Source organism: Bombus vosnesenskii, unplaced genomic scaffold (genome assembly GCF_011952255.1).
Source record: "Bombus vosnesenskii isolate JDL3184/JDL3185 unplaced genomic scaffold, Bvos_JDL3184-5_v1.1 scf7180000013348, whole genome shotgun sequence".
Taxonomy (NCBI): Eukaryota; Metazoa; Arthropoda; class Insecta; order Hymenoptera; family Apidae; genus Bombus; species Bombus vosnesenskii.
Genome location: NW_022882984.1, coordinates 2,364 through 17,529, shown reverse-complemented (window position 1 = coordinate 17,529; position 15,166 = coordinate 2,364). Strand labels below are relative to the sequence as shown.

Sequence of the window (15,166 nt, the reverse complement as noted above, 5' to 3'; positions counted from 1 at the left end):
TCTAGGTGAGACACTCCTACGCCACTGCATCCTGGGGAGCAGGAGCGAGGCAACGATTGTCGGATCGACGCAGAACAGCAACGATCGAAGAGCAGGAAAGAGGGGGCCCAACAGGGTACAACGTGGTGGTGGAAATATAAGGCGCGACGAGTGGCGGGCCTCGGTCAGTCCGTTAGTGGTACCTACGCCTTCAAGGTCCGCGTCCTTGAAGCGAACACACTCGTTCTCGATCTACCTGAGAGAGTAGCCAAAGATCTCAGGGCGCCCGCGAGCGCTGTTCTTCGATCTCGACTTCTTTTCCGGAAGTGGTGCCGGGAAACTCGCGAGCTCTTCGTTCGAATACCCAAAACGGCCCCCATCTGATCATCCCATCGTCGAATTCGACACGAGTGAAACACAGGCCAGTAGGACGCGTGGATAAGTCAGAGTCTCGTGAGTCACGGAACCTCCATCGGGAACCGGAAGCGCCGTTCCTTCCGTTGGACGAGGATGAGGTCCTCGCTGGTGCTGCTGTTCCTGGCAGCCATCGTTCTCGCCGGTGAGTAAGGAATTCGGTGACTTTCACAGCCTGAACAGAACAGATCAGTGTGCCGATCGTCAGAGATCGAACGAATTACGGATGAAAGGAACGGTTAGTGTTACCATAAAGACGATTCTAACGTTGGATCGTTAACGAGGTTCGAGAGAATCGTGTAGGAGGGTAGTCTGTCATAGAATATGGCAGCGAGTGGGAACATGGTGGCAGGCGTGATTCGAATTCGTGCGGGAATTTTCAATATGGAATTGAATTTTACCCTCTGTCCTTCCCTCTACGAGTCAATGTTTTCTTCCTTGGACATTGTACCAAGACACGTCGCCTTTTTAGTAACAATTTTCACTTGGAAACTAGCTACGGTCTTCGCAATCGTACTATATAAAACAAACGTTGAGACAGACCACGTTGCACCACGTTAGAAGTCCTTTAGCTGGTTCATTCTTTCGACCGTTGCGCCATAAGCTTCTCGAGCTACTTACACGCGAACAATAGAATCGGCGTTCTTTCAAATTAGTCTCCAATTTCTTTAAGCGACGGACTAAAGTCAGAGTAGACGGTAGTAGCAAAAGTCGACTGAAAATCATCGCGTGAAATTAAAAATTAAGGCGAACCGTTTAAACGGGAGCGCACGTGAGTCTCGAAATGGCGACAGGCGGCAATGTTCGCGAGCCGTGTCCACTGCCCCTCCTCCGCCCCCTGTGGCGCTGTTTTCCTCGTTCGGAAATAGCAGACGGTGGACGCTTTCGAAGAATCGGCGGTTTGGACGGTGGAAATCGGACGGAATACGATTCTGGCGGTCGACAGAGACGACAGGTTGCATAAGAGATTAGAGCGTGAAAGCCTCTGCTTCTACACGGTCCCGGATGGGTGACGTCACTGCCGTGCCCTGAAAAATACACGGGGTGGGGGGGCGCAACTTTCCCCGTTTGTCGCGGCGCTATGCGATGCCGACATGACACCAGCCCGCGGGACCAACGGGGCTCAAACGATTTAACGTGTTGGTCCTTTAGCCAAACTTTGCTTTTCGATGTATCTGTACACGGTGGTTGTCAACTTTGCATTCTTTGACAATTCTTCGGAATATTTTCAGATATTATTTTACGCGATTTTGAATGTTAAGACTTTCGATCGATTTAACCGAGTTAATCGATGCTTTACGCAGCCTCAGTTTTTCACTTTCGAAAGTATCTGTATCTCTTGTAATTTCAAATATCCACACGTTTCACCGTGTTTCACTCTTTCGTACCAATTTTTCATTTCGAAAGCTTCTGCATGTAATTTGTCTTGTGAAAGGTTTTGCAGGCGTTTAAGTTTAAATAGTTTTTAACGCTGATCTTTAGCTCTGAAAATAACTGTAGATTGCTCGATGCTTGGCAAAGCCTATGGCTACTTCAACGTTGGTATATTCGATTCTAAGTGATTTTTCAGAGTCAGCGTTTTGTTTCGAAAATGTCTGTAACGTATCTTGCTGTTATGCCTAAAATCTTGTAGGTATTTTAACATAAATTCGATAGAAATTTATTGGTTTAAATATATGAATTTGTTTGACTTTAAACGAGTTTAAATCTAGTGTGGATCTTTTCAAACCTTTGAACGTCGATATTTCCTTCGAGCCGGTTTTTCAATCGATTTTCAGACGTGAAAGTTTATAGATGACAAGGTTTTTGAAAAGCTCGATACACGGCTTAATGTACATTCTCTTTGAAAGAATATCCACGTTACGAACGTAGGTAGATCTGCGACTTTGAAATCGGCTACGGAATAGTATTAGCTTGCGAAGGAAGTGAAAGAACGATAGATCGACGTTTGAAAGTTTATGACACCCAGAAAGAGGTCGTCATCGAGCCGTATGGAACAGGATGGATCGTTGAATTTGAAGCTACTTGTAGAATTCTCGGTTTTCAAGGAGATCCAGTGATTAGGCTTCGTTGGATCTGTAACCTGCTGACTTCGTACTTTCTTCGGCTCGTTGCTTCGCGACTTGACATACAACTCTTTAAAATTCCTCAAGAATTTCACTTTCCATCGCCTCTTTTTACATAGAATCTCGATCCTTGGTAATCTAATTTTATATTCAAACATTGCTCGTTCCTTTTACATTAAATCCAAGGACTGTAAAATTCGTTATTCTTAAACTCTACTTGAAATCGCTTCTTTTCAAGCGCTCCAAATCCAAATCACTTTCCATCCAGCCGTTCTTGCTTCAATAATACTATTTTACACTAATGAACTTCCTACTTGGTAAAACCAATCGCCTTTCTTCATCGCGCAACTTCTAGAGAAAGATTCCACTTTCTCTCGAAAAGGTAGCCGGTTGAATTAGCATCCTTCCGATTACACGCCATTATACTTTACCGACTGACCTTTCCAAAATTAATGGGGCAATGGACTCGGAAACAACTTTTACGAGAACTACACCGAACACTCGATCGCTATAATTGGACGTTTGTGCCTATTTGTACGAATTTTTCAATTACGATATATATATACAGGGTGGTTGGTAACTGGTGGTATAAGTGGAAAGGGGGTGATTTTATGCGAAAAAAGAAGTCGAAAATATAGAATAAAAATTTTTTCTTTTTTTTTCTTTTTTTTTTAATTTTTCCATCGAGACAACGATCTACAATGAGATCCGTTATAACGAGACGCGATAAAGTGCACGCGTACCGAGCGAAAATTCAAAGTCGATTTTCTCGAAAACAAAGCCTCGAACGAAAAATTGTTATTCTATATTTTCGACTTCTTTTTTCGCGTAGAATCACCCCCTTTCCGCTTGTACTACCAGTTACTAACCACCCTGTATATATAAGTTTGAGTCTATATAGGTCATATTATCGTAACATTGCATCACTGCTAAGAAAAAGATTTCGCCTACTAAGGGTTGATCGACCTAATGAATTCTATGCATTCGGGGCATGAATAGAACGCGAAATCGTTAATAAAACACACTAATAAAACACGCTAATAAAACAATGTCGTTGGAAAGGCGCGAGACAGCTTTCTCCGTTCGTTGCTTTGATATAAAATTAACGCGGGGCCGAAACTGCAAATAGAGGAAAGCAACGCGTGTTTCCCCGTATATTAAAAATCAGCCGTTTCTGCTTCCACTTTCTCGAGCGGAGCGCGTTTCCGCTCGTTCGACCAAGAACCATCTCGAAACGAAAACAATGCCACACGTCGTGAATTTCCAAAGCACTCGCAGTTTCCCTTTTTAAACGAACATATAAAAGCACTCGACGCGAAAGGAGTTATATATTTCTGTTAGAAAAGAGAGTCTACAAATATAAATAGGTACGAAAGATGTATTTTATAAAACGGCATTCGCAAATGGCTTACATAAGCGAGATAAATATTGGCAAAATCGTATATTCGTAACTCTTACGTAATTTATAGTATTGATTTTCTATTTCCGCCTCTACTAAACGTAAGAAATCGAACGTTGGCGAGAATTGGTAGTAGTGTACTCTGATGGTTGCTCGGTAAAATAGGTAAAAAGAAAAAAGAAAGAAGGAAAAAAAAAGGAAATTATGGTTTGTGCTAATCGCTTGCCTTTGATCCATCTGACGAAAGACGATGATTCTGTCAATTGGTAAATAAATAATCATAAGCCAACGTTGTATTGTGACGTCAATTTCACACTTTCCATAATCTCGCCGCTGATAGGTATCTTCGCTGTTACGCAATCGTACGTATATGTATGCGTCTCGAAATTTCACCGAAGAAATCCGAGTGTCGTTTAGAAGTTTTATGTAAACGTTTTTATTCCCGACAACTTTATATTTAACTTTAAATAATTCACTAATATCGGCAAAGAAGTCATTATATTAGCAATAAATCACGTATATGAAAGATAATGTTATATCGTTATTGCATCTCTTATGAAATCTTCGCTAGTATCGATCTTCTTGACACTGGTCGTTAACTATCGATCGCTACAGTATACATGTAATCTACATCGATGAAGTGAAAATGTAAGATACCCGAAGAGGTGTGTGACGATATAGAAAATTATATATGCAGATGTGTATATATTTTACAAAAAATAATTCAAATTCTTAGAAATACACTCTTGCAAACGTATAAACTGTATTGTACTAATTTGCTGTAATAGGAATCGATCGTTGTAATTATTCTGGTACTTTCAATATCAAATCCTCGTAACTATCATTCCATCGATACGGTAAATACAATACTTGTAAATACAAATAGAATACACATTGCCCTAAAGACGACGCGAACCACTTAATTTTAGAAGGCTCGAATCGAGTGAAGCGACAGGAGGAGAAGAAAGAAGAGAGCTTCGAAAGCGAGATCTGCAAGGACAAGGATGCGGGCGAATGGTTCAGATTGGTGGCGGGAGAGGGTGACAACTGTCGTGACGTGATTCAGTGCACCAGTTCGGGTCTTCAGGCCATCAGGTGTCCCGCGGGACTGTATTTCGATATCGATAAACAGACCTGCGACTGGAAAGACTCGGTGAACAACTGCAAACTGAAGAACAAAGAAAGAAAAGCGAAACCCCTGCTTTACACCGAGGAACCGCTCTGTCAAGATGGCTTCCTCGCTTGCGGCGACGGCTCTTGCATCGAGAGAGGTCTTTTCTGTAACGGGGAAAAGGATTGCGCTGACGGATCCGACGAGAATATTTGCGGTGAGTATGAAATAGAGAAACTTTGCTCGATCGTTTTGGCAAATTTCATAACTGGAAATTCTATTCGTTATTCGTTCTTTCGACGATCACCTCCCGAAGGTGAAAATTGGAAACTTAATGCATAGTGAAAACTACGTAAATTAGCGAGATTCGATTTTATCGACGCATCAGGGTAGCCTACTTTCGTTCGCAAAAACACTGTTCGTCTTTCTTTTTGGAAATGATTTTAAACGAAGATCAACGAGATTCAATTTTGTCGACACGTGTGAATAATTTACGTTCCCTTTGACACGAACGACGAAGACCATGACAGGGACGGATGACGAGTTTCGTTGCTGTTAATTTCGTCATCCTTCGTCGAGGCGACTTGAAATAAAGATTTTCGAGTAAAAGGAGCTATTGCGGGTTCGCGAAAATTACAGATATGGACAACGACCCGAACAGAGCGCCACCCTGTGACCCTACAGTCTGCGTTCTACCCGATTGCTTCTGTTCCGAGGACGGTACCACGATCCCCGGAGACCTACCTCCCAAGGACGTACCGCAGATGATCACTATCACGTTCGATGATGCCATCAATAACAATAATATCGGACTGTACAAAGAGATCTTCAACGGAAAACGCAAGAACCCAAACGGTTGCGAAATCAAGGCCAGCTTCTTCGTCTCGCACAAGTACACCAACTACTCGGCTGTCCAGGAAATGCACAGGAAAGGACACGAGATCGCCGTTCACTCTATCTCGTAAGCAAACACTTGTGAAAAACAAATTAATCTCTCCTTATTCTTTTCGAGTATTTTTCAACCTGGCTCGAGCGTTCAGCTTTAACCACGACTTTTGCTACGAGTTTATACTTTGGTCGTAATACACGGAACGTTCGATTCTTAACGATCTACGTACCGTTCGATCTTAAGAAGATGCACTTTCGAAATAAAATTGCGGTAAAGATAACGACGATAATATAGACTCGGAAATTCAATTTTTAGTGGTTTAAGTTGTTTTAGCAGCCGATCCTTAAAGTCGGCGTTAATCGCGCGATGAACGTTTGTGTTTCAAGTCACAACGACGACGAACGTTTCTGGTCAGACGCGACGGTGGACGATTGGGCTAAAGAAATGGCTGGTATGAGGATCATCGCGGAGAAATTCGCTAATTTAACGGACAACAGCGTGGTCGGTGTGAGGGCTCCGTATCTCAGAGTCGGTGGAAACAATCAGTTCACGATGATGGAAGAACAAGCATTCCTTTACGATTCCACCATCACCGCGGCCTTGAACAACCCACCGCTATGGCCTTACACGATGTACTTCAGAATGCCGCACCGTTGCCATGGAAACCTTCAACACTGTCCAACGAGGTAACCTAATTTTAAAGTAGAAAAGCGAATTACTTTAATCTGATTAAAAACTTCGCGCTTCGATGATTACGCTAATACAATTCTGTCGCAAGCTGGTATTAGTAGTGGCTCGAGGTAATTGATCCAATTATCTGCTATATGCATCTTGCACCAAGAACGCTTGTAGCTTAAACATATCGATATATATTGACGTGTTTAATATCGAATAACGTTTAATTTAATATATATATATTGCTGTCAGTGAATGCTACATCCCACAACGAATTCCATTAAAAGTAGCAACCTATCTATTTCCGTCTATCTACATGCCCCATTAACCTAATCTTTTGTACGTTCTATACCAATAGCGAGAGCGGATTCGTAGCATGAAAATATCAAAATATTTTGTGCAAGAAGCGTCACCTTTTGTGTGAAATGTATCGCTTCGAACGAAGCAGCTACGTTTTCGCCTGAAATGCCAGGGATAGTAGCGGCTCGATTCAATCCCTCCATCGTCAATCGAGCATCGACTTTTTTGCGTAGGTCGCACGCAGTCTGGGAGATGGTGATGAACGAGTTGGACCGCCGCGAAGACCCACAGAACGACGAATACCTTCCCGGTTGCGCCATGGTAGACTCGTGCAGCAACATCCTAACCGGCGACCAATTTTACAATTTCCTAAACCACAACTTTGACCGACATTACGAACAAAACCGCGCTCCCTTGGGCCTCTACTTCCACGCAGCCTGGCTGAAGAACAATCCCGAATTCTTGGACGCGTTCCTTTATTGGATCGACGAGATCCTGTCCAACCACAACGACGTTTACTTCGTAACGATGACCCAAGTGATCCAGTGGATCCAGAATCCTCGCACGATAACAGAATCGAAGAGTTTCGAGCCGTGGAAGGAGAAGTGTATCGTGGACGGGCCTCCCGCTTGTTGGGTTCCCCACACCTGCAAACTCACCTCGAAAGAGGTTCCTGGAGAGACCATCAACCTTCAGACCTGCGTACGTTGCCCGAATAACTATCCATGGGTGAACGATCCGACCGGTGACGGGTTCTTCTAAGGCCACAGTGTCGCGTTCCTCCTTCTCGTCTAAGTCAAACCCTCTGATTCTCCTCTTGCCTGTCGTTTTGGGCGTTCACCTTTGATCTTTCTTCGATCCCTCTCATTCTCGTCCTGCCATTGGTCGATTATCCTTCACGAGTTTCACGGTGGACGTGGGGTCGTCGGCGACGTTTTCGATCGGGGAACACGGTCGGGTGGGCTTTCACGAAGATTACTTCCGTTACGAGATACAGGGTAGTTGTATAAAATTTTTAACGGAGCCTTTTGCTAGACTGTTTTTAGAGGAACAGTTATTAACAGAGGATGTAACAGAAAGGGGCTCGAAGACGTGATTGTCGATAAAGATGAGAATCGAGCTCTCCCGATCGGTTCGTCGACGAAAACCGTCCATCAATCACGTCACCAACGATCTGTGATAATTTTCATGCGGCTCGAGATTCAGCGACCAGGACGACGAACGCAACGACGAACGCGACAACGAACGCGACGACGAACGCGACGACGAACGCGACGACGAACGCGACGACGAACGACGATACAGCGAACTATTCTTTTTCTCTATTTTCTCTCCCATTTCTCTCCCATTTCTCTCCCATTTCTCTCCCAAACCCACGACGATTTCACCCTGGCCTCCACGAAACCTGACCTGGAGAGAAACGACGCGATCGTAACGCGAACACGACGTAAAAAAGGAAAAGTAAAACAAAACAAGGATTATTATCATCGTGTGTAATATATGAACGCGTGTCTCAGCCTGTCCCTGAAAAAAAGACGGATCCCTGACACATGGACGGAGGACACGACGGATTTAGCTGGGAGGTCGGGCTGCGGTTGTCCTGTTGACCCCAGGAAAAATGAAAATAAAAATCGATGATCCCTCAGCGACCGCCAGAACTCCCTGTCACAAAATGGCGGACACCCTTATTTTTAAAGGGTTAGCCAAACTTTTATATATATATATAAATAACTATATATATATATAAATATAAAATATCGTGTATGTATATTTTTTAAAGCTAAGTAATAATTATCAATTTTACGTTCTCGATGGAATCTTTAATAAAAGAGAAACCGGCGGAATACGAGAGTCTCTCATTCACATTTCCCATCCCCTTTCAATAGGAATTTCTCGAGGAAAGTGGAACGGGTTCGAAGTATCGCGACACGAGTTTACAAAGTTCGAAGACCTTTCGTCGTTCTTCTCTGGGTCGATGACCCGATTTTCCAACTACAGTTTCTATTCATTAACATCGGAGTTATCGGCGAGTAAATTATAAAATCTGTCGTAAAAATTGAAACGAAATATATAGAAAGAAACGCATAGTTTGGGAAAAATTTAGCTACAAATTTTTTAAAAGATTATAAACATCTGCGGAAATGCATCGCCGTAAACCTATAAAATGTCTACCTATACATTGGTACAAATTGATAATTTCAGCGTTAATGATCGATAACCAAACTCGTTATTTGGCTAATGGAAGGCTTGTCAAAGTTACGAACGTTTATGTTCTAGCTTTCAGCATTAAATTGCCTTTAGACCATAAAATGATACTAAAGAAGTTATAAGAAGATATTTATTACGCCAATCTCTCTTTTCATCTCTCTTTCGTTTAATCTCTCTCTTGAATCGAATCCGAAGGTACCTTCTTCTAATAAAAACCACTCGATGAAGCTTCCACTCTGATTGATCGTAAATTTTTATATCGATCTTTTAAAATCTCTACGAGTCTTACGTTCGACGTGTCGAGCCATTCGAACTGCAATAATAAAACACGCCTACCTCGAATCGAGGAGAAAATCCCCGGTTTCGAATCGGGCGAAATCGAGGCGAAATACGAGGGTGGTTAAGATCAAGGCCGGTCTGGCAAATTCGCCGGGTTAATTACGAAATCGAGCAAGCCCGTTCTTCGTTATTGAAAATTGGAACGGCGCGTACGTGGTCCGCATCGAAGAGGAGAGGTGACAGGCTTAAACGTTCTGGCCGAGAAAACGACGACTGCATTCTTCTGGCTTGTAGGTCGAACGCGAGAAAGGACCTTTCCAGCTTGCTAGCGCCGCGAAATTCTCTTTGCTCGTAGTCTAACGCCCATAATGGCCGCTCAAGGTCTGCCGCTTGGAACCATTTATTGTTAGCGACGTTTGTTAAGTTTATTACTACCTGGAAAACTGAGACGAATCTCTGATTCATTGGTTAAAATACTCCAAGAAATTTTACTTTCTTCAATTACTCGATTAGGTCCGTGCATGTCAAATATCGTTTTACATAATAAAATTCTAATTGCATTTACTTGAATTTAATCGATACGTTCCACGTAACTCGACGTGCTTTTTCAGAGATTATCTTGTTTCGCTATTCGACACTTGTAAGAGCTATCGCTTTTAGAATTCAGAATCTTGGAACGAAACTGTTTTAATTTCTTCATTCGCGAACCCCTTTAAAACAATGTACGCGTTAAAAAATTACTCGGGCGATGTAGGAGACGTTTTTACACTTCTCTAAATTCTAACTTTACGTTTTCATCTCTATGGTACTTTTCCGAAATTTAAGCTCACGTAAGAAAATCACACGAATACTCTAATTATACATTAATATATTTTAGTTTATTTAGTTAGTTATAAATCTCCTTCACCGAATATACTGTTTTATAGTAAATTTCTTCTTCTTCGATATACTCGATAGTTAACGATAGGATAAAATTGAACGAGTGATATCGGCGCAGCAAATTCAAACTTCAAAGGAGCCTCGTTTCACACGCATCAACTTAATTGTTACAAGGCGCGTGATCGTAATTTCGAATCAGTGTTCCAGGTGAAGATGTACTTTTACGGTTGCAAAGCATGAAACTCGAACGCAATCGTCGTGGATCGTAAAAGCAAAACGGCTGTTAATCACACAGTAGCAAGGAAGCCAGTTGTGCAACGACGATGAACGGAAATTACAGTGATTAACGAATAGCTCGTTCGCTTGATCGATTGCTATAAGTCATCGTAAAACGATGGGAAAGATAAAGATGTATATTTGCACGATTATTGAACATAAAGCGAAAGAATTTCGTTATTTTCCAGTTTGGAAAAGGAGGAGACGCTACACGATGCGCGAGAGAGAAAATCGCACTGTAGCCTCGTGAAATACCAACAGGCCGACGATCGGTGAGTCGAGGCGACGCGTTTGCATTCCGATTCAGCCTTTCTTTCGTCGTTGATTCTACGTCGTTTCCATTCCGAAACCAATCCAGCCGATCGTTTCGTTACGTTTGGTCATATTTTGGTTCAGGAAAACGAATCCTTCGACCATCGAGGATGTTCCATTCTTTTCCGGTCGAACGTTTGCGTAGAATTTTGAAGGTTTACAAATTCTAAAGATTTAAAGAACTAGAAATTTCAGAGCCGCGAAATGGAAGATAGCTATAATAGGATCGATAACGCGCTGGAGATTATCGACGATTGCGAGGACGTAATGCAGAATCGTTTAATTAGTTTCCAGCGTATCGAGGGAGTCGTTTGCACCCACATTCTGCGGGGGCAATCAGCGGATGTCGCAATTAAATTCCGGTATCTCGGTCGTATAAATCTATGGAAGATGTGCTTATTTTAGCGTTTGGTTAATCTCCGATTTTAAAACCTATCCTCGAAACATCGTAGATGTTATGTATGATTTAATATGCACAACTTTATAATTTGGAAGCAAAGTTACAGCTAAAGTGGAACCATAGTGCAAGTGCAGTTTACTTTCGTTATATCTGATGCATAGTTCATAGTCGCGTATCTTTGCTTCTTGGGATAAATAAATTCCTCGTTTACGTCGCTTCTTCTTTCAACTTCTCGTATAGGTATAACGACGTCTCTCTCGAGAAACTTTATATTCTATCCAATCAGACGCATTTATTATTTCTATTCGCAGCGCTTTCCATCGTAACTCAAGGGTATTTTCAAAGTGCGCGATCCACGAGCGAACGTTGGATCGTCGGTGGAGCGTTTCCTCCTTCATTGACTCCGGGAACAAGCCTCCTTCGATGGAATGCACACGAGCCAAAGTGATAAACACCGTTTAAGAATCGCCACGAGTTTGCCGGTAGTCGGTCTGAAAATCTCGCGTGTAAGCGAAAGTAGAGAAAGCTGTGTATCTCGATGCCGTGGCAAGGCCGTCCCTCTGGCTTGGACTCCTTCGATATGGAGGATGCCGGCCGTATCATGCAGGAATCTCGTTAGCATTCTTCCGTGCTGTTCTCGAAGACACGTACGATTGAAAACATAAATAGAAACGTGCAAATAGAGCTGTATGAAATTGTGCAAGATCACGCACAGGTAAAAGCTTTTTTCACGGTCTATTCGACAAAGCGACACGCCAGGATAAGAACGTCAGACGTTTGTTTTAGGGAAATGGAAACAGAGACATCGAAGGGCATGAACTTGGGAAGTAGAACGAACCAGGAATAGGTATGCGTAAAGCGTCCGCTTTAAGAAAGCAGCAGCATGAATATTTAAAGAGTCCTACGAAAGTGAAAAGTTCGAAGCTAGTTTCTTAAGAGAGACAGGATCCCAAAGATTCTCGAGTTTAACTTTGTCATCAAAGTAGACGATCTCCTTGACATTTCAATTTTGACCCGATTTCTCCATCGATTCACCACGATATCTTATCTGATCGATACGCGACGCTCGTATTCACGGGCACAATGACGTTTGTTCGCTTGACCTTGAAATATCGCGTTTTACGCCATTAATCTCGGTAACGCCGATAAAGATCGAGAGTCGTTCATCGACGACGATCCCTAAGCAAACTACTCCAATGATTAATATAATAATTAATTTTCTTCGAAAGGCGAATCGTCCAACTGGAGGCGCCACAGGTTTCGACTCGCCATTTGAAAGTCAACGACAGCGATATCAGAAATTCCACGTCACAGACTTTTGACTGTCGTTGGTACGGCGCGCCTTCGAAGAAATGATACTCGGTGAAATTGACTTCTATTAGGTCAGTGGGCGATGGAAGTCGAATACCGTCGCTCGATTATTTGTCTCGATTTTTTCTCTTCTCGTAAGCCACGCAACGTTAATTGAAATTCTTCTTCTGCAGGTGAGAGAGGTGGTGTACGATGTCGATCGGAGGCGATTGAATTTTCTCAGCGGCACGACGTTTCACTCGCTGTTATTTGTTATGATCGCTACACGATCTTAATCTTGTACGAAGTTACACGTTTAGAGGAGATTTAGGAAAAGTGTGTTACGCCTGATTTGTGAGATCTGAAATTTGATCTTCGATTTCACTATCCGCTTGTATACTGCTTGAGAGAATTAGATGAATGTAATTAACGAGATAAAAAATACATTATCTACGTATATGTTTTTATCTGTTGGCCGAAGAAACATTTATAATTATGAAATTGAAGATTGCCAATGATGATAAACCAATCTCTGAGCTAGGTCAGTTTTAGTTCATGCAAATGTAATCATAACATTATAATCTATATGTTTAAAAAATGCAATTGTTCGTCTAAATATAGGAGATATTTACAAACGAAGAATCGACTCGTCTTCTCTAATCTACGAGTTAAGAAAGATGGTCTGTGAAGATCTCTTTGTTGGTGAGCTTCTTTCGAGCGAAACAAATGAAATAAACATTTCTTAAAAGTATGAAAAACAATTTTATAACGCTATTCAGGAAGTTGTAACGATAGATTAATAAGAAAATGTGTGTTTAAAAATATAAAAAAATATATATTCCTTCGAGCCGGATTCGAACCAGCGACCTATGGATATCTCTGAATATACATTAACCGCTACAGTCCACCGCTCTACCAACTGAGCTATCGAAGGGATGTGCTGAAACGTGCTTAAATAATGCTATTAATAGTTACATATTATATATCAATGATTTTAATTAATTTTTCTGTAAAATATAACGTTAAAAATTATATAATAACGTCAGTTATTACATAATAATACATATATTTCAAAAAACATCGAAATCGTAACGTTTTCCAACAGAATAACATTCGATTAAATTGACTCGACAAAATAATCGTTCCTTTGAGCCACATTTGAAATAACAATCTATGGATACCCTTTTTAACTATTCCACTTACACTCAGATCAACTACAGTTCACCGTCCTATACTAAACGAGTTATTGCAATGGGTTATAACCATTTCTACCCTTCTGAGATTCAGAAGCTTATCTTACATTTTTTAAATAATTTTTTTGCAAAAATATTCCTTCGAGCCGGATTTGAACCAGCGACCTATGGATGTCTCTTTCTTTTCATCGCGAACCAACTACAGTCCACCGCTCTACCAACTGAGCTATCGAAGGGGTTGTATGTACATTTACATTTCCCGTTCATGTTGCGAACAAATTGCTCGAATCGTTTGGTGGAAGAAACTTCATTCTACAAAAAATATTCCTTCGAGCCGGATTCGAACCAGCGACCTATGGATATCTCTCCTCTTCTGGAACGCTTCGACAACTACAGTCCACCGCTCTACCAACTGAGCTATCGAAGGCCTGCAATCATCAGCTTCTCCGTGATACATGACCATTATTCAAACCATTTGCTACCGAAGCGTCAAAGAGAAAGGAACTTCTGAGAGCGTTCGACAAGGTAAAAACCTCTTCGAGCCGGATTTGACCTATGGATGTCTTTTCCAAGATACGAGATCGAATCGTTGCATACTGTTCTATGCTAATACGGTTTATTTTCATTCGAAGATCACACAGAAAGAGCGTGATAGATTCATCTTTGTCGATATTCTCAATATCATCTGTTTTTAATGATATGCTTTTAACGTGCGTTTAAAAAATAGTATGTTCGCACGAGACAGTCGAAAAGCAAAGTAACTGGTTAGTTTTCAATAACTTGTCCAATGATATAATTTATCTAAATGTCCAAAACAGTTTGTAAAAGGCCCAAGGGATAACAAGAGATAATCGAACCTCTTGTAAGTCAAATCGATCGACTTTATTCCTTTTTAATTTTACGATATCATTACACATGCCCGGTTCTTAAGAATCAGATGGCTTACTTCTAATTAGATCATCCGAAATCCTTCCATTCATCCAATTCGCGAAACCAAAGAATTACCAAAATTTCTCATATCGATTTTCACGATCAACAAGCGACGAAAAATCGCGATCAAATCACTCGACGGATCGCATTATTCACCGTGGTTGTTGAATATCACGGCGCACGATCGGCACAGCGGGCGGAAATCGGCCGCAGGCCCGTTAACGTCGTTTCTTCGACGCGTTCCGGTGCAGGACGCGTTTAATGAAACTGCGACGACGTAACGCATAATAATAAATCGTGTATTTCGTTACCGGAGTTACGGTATCGTTACGGCTGGCCGAACAAAAATTCCCTCCGTTCGATGCGATTCCCTTCGTCCCGCGGTTTGACGACAAATAAATCGCTCGAAACGGCGGCGATCAACAGCTAGGGGAAAATTCACTCAATGGAAAGTGATTACGCAGATCGACGTTTTCCCCATCTAGAAAACCTGCCTCTCGATTCAGCCGATACTCAATCACGTATATACGTGGATCGTACGTGTGTTTCCATCGTTGACAGCTACG

At 41.9% G+C, this 15,166-nt stretch overlaps 1 protein-coding gene and 3 non-coding genes across 5 annotated transcripts; 1 reads left to right on the top strand and 3 right to left on the bottom strand.

Annotated features, from left to right (window-relative positions):
• On the top strand, positions 1-8,679 carry LOC117236325. Of its 2 annotated transcripts, none has more exons than XM_033499163.1 (5): positions 1-538; positions 4,788-5,186; positions 5,609-5,930; positions 6,245-6,544; positions 7,067-8,679. In XM_033499163.1, exons 1-5 carry the CDS (start codon positions 490-492, stop codon positions 7,593-7,595), a joined length of 1,599 nt encoding a protein of 532 aa, XP_033355054.1. In that variant the 5' UTR covers positions 1-489; the 3' UTR covers positions 7,596-8,679. The 2 variants fall into 2 exon arrangements, with proteins under 2 accessions (XP_033355054.1, XP_033355055.1); XM_033499164.1 differs by having other exon boundaries at positions 6-538; positions 4,791-5,186.
• Positions 8,680-13,316: 4,637 nt separating this feature from the next.
• Positions 13,317-13,411, bottom strand: Trnay-gua. The gene is made up of 2 exons: positions 13,375-13,411; positions 13,317-13,352 (listed from the first exon to the last, which is right to left on the bottom strand). It is a non-coding gene; the product is annotated as a tRNA-Tyr (tRNA).
• A 396-nt stretch (positions 13,412-13,807) lies between these two features.
• Trnay-gua lies at positions 13,808-13,906 on the bottom strand. The gene is made up of 2 exons: positions 13,870-13,906; positions 13,808-13,843 (listed from the first exon to the last, which is right to left on the bottom strand). It is a non-coding gene; the product is annotated as a tRNA-Tyr (tRNA).
• Positions 13,907-13,995: 89 nt separating this feature from the next.
• Trnay-gua lies at positions 13,996-14,097 on the bottom strand. Its single transcript has 2 exons — positions 14,061-14,097; positions 13,996-14,031 (listed from the first exon to the last, which is right to left on the bottom strand). It is a non-coding gene; the product is annotated as a tRNA-Tyr (tRNA).
• Between the last annotated feature and the right edge of the window lie 1,069 nt (positions 14,098-15,166).

Bases quoted from the DNA above. Each gene is read 5' to 3' on its own strand.
- LOC117236325 (XM_033499163.1), top strand. From the start codon at position 490: ATGAGGTCCTCGCTGGTGCTGCTGTTCCTGGCAGCCATCGTTCTCGCC. The intron at 539-4,787 runs GTGAGTAAGGAA...ACTTAATTTTAG, and splicing joins GGCAGCCATCGTTCTCGCCG to AAGGCTCGAATCGAGTGAAG. The intron at 6,545-7,066 runs GTAACCTAATTT...TTTTTTGCGTAG, and splicing joins CTTCAACACTGTCCAACGAG to GTCGCACGCAGTCTGGGAGA.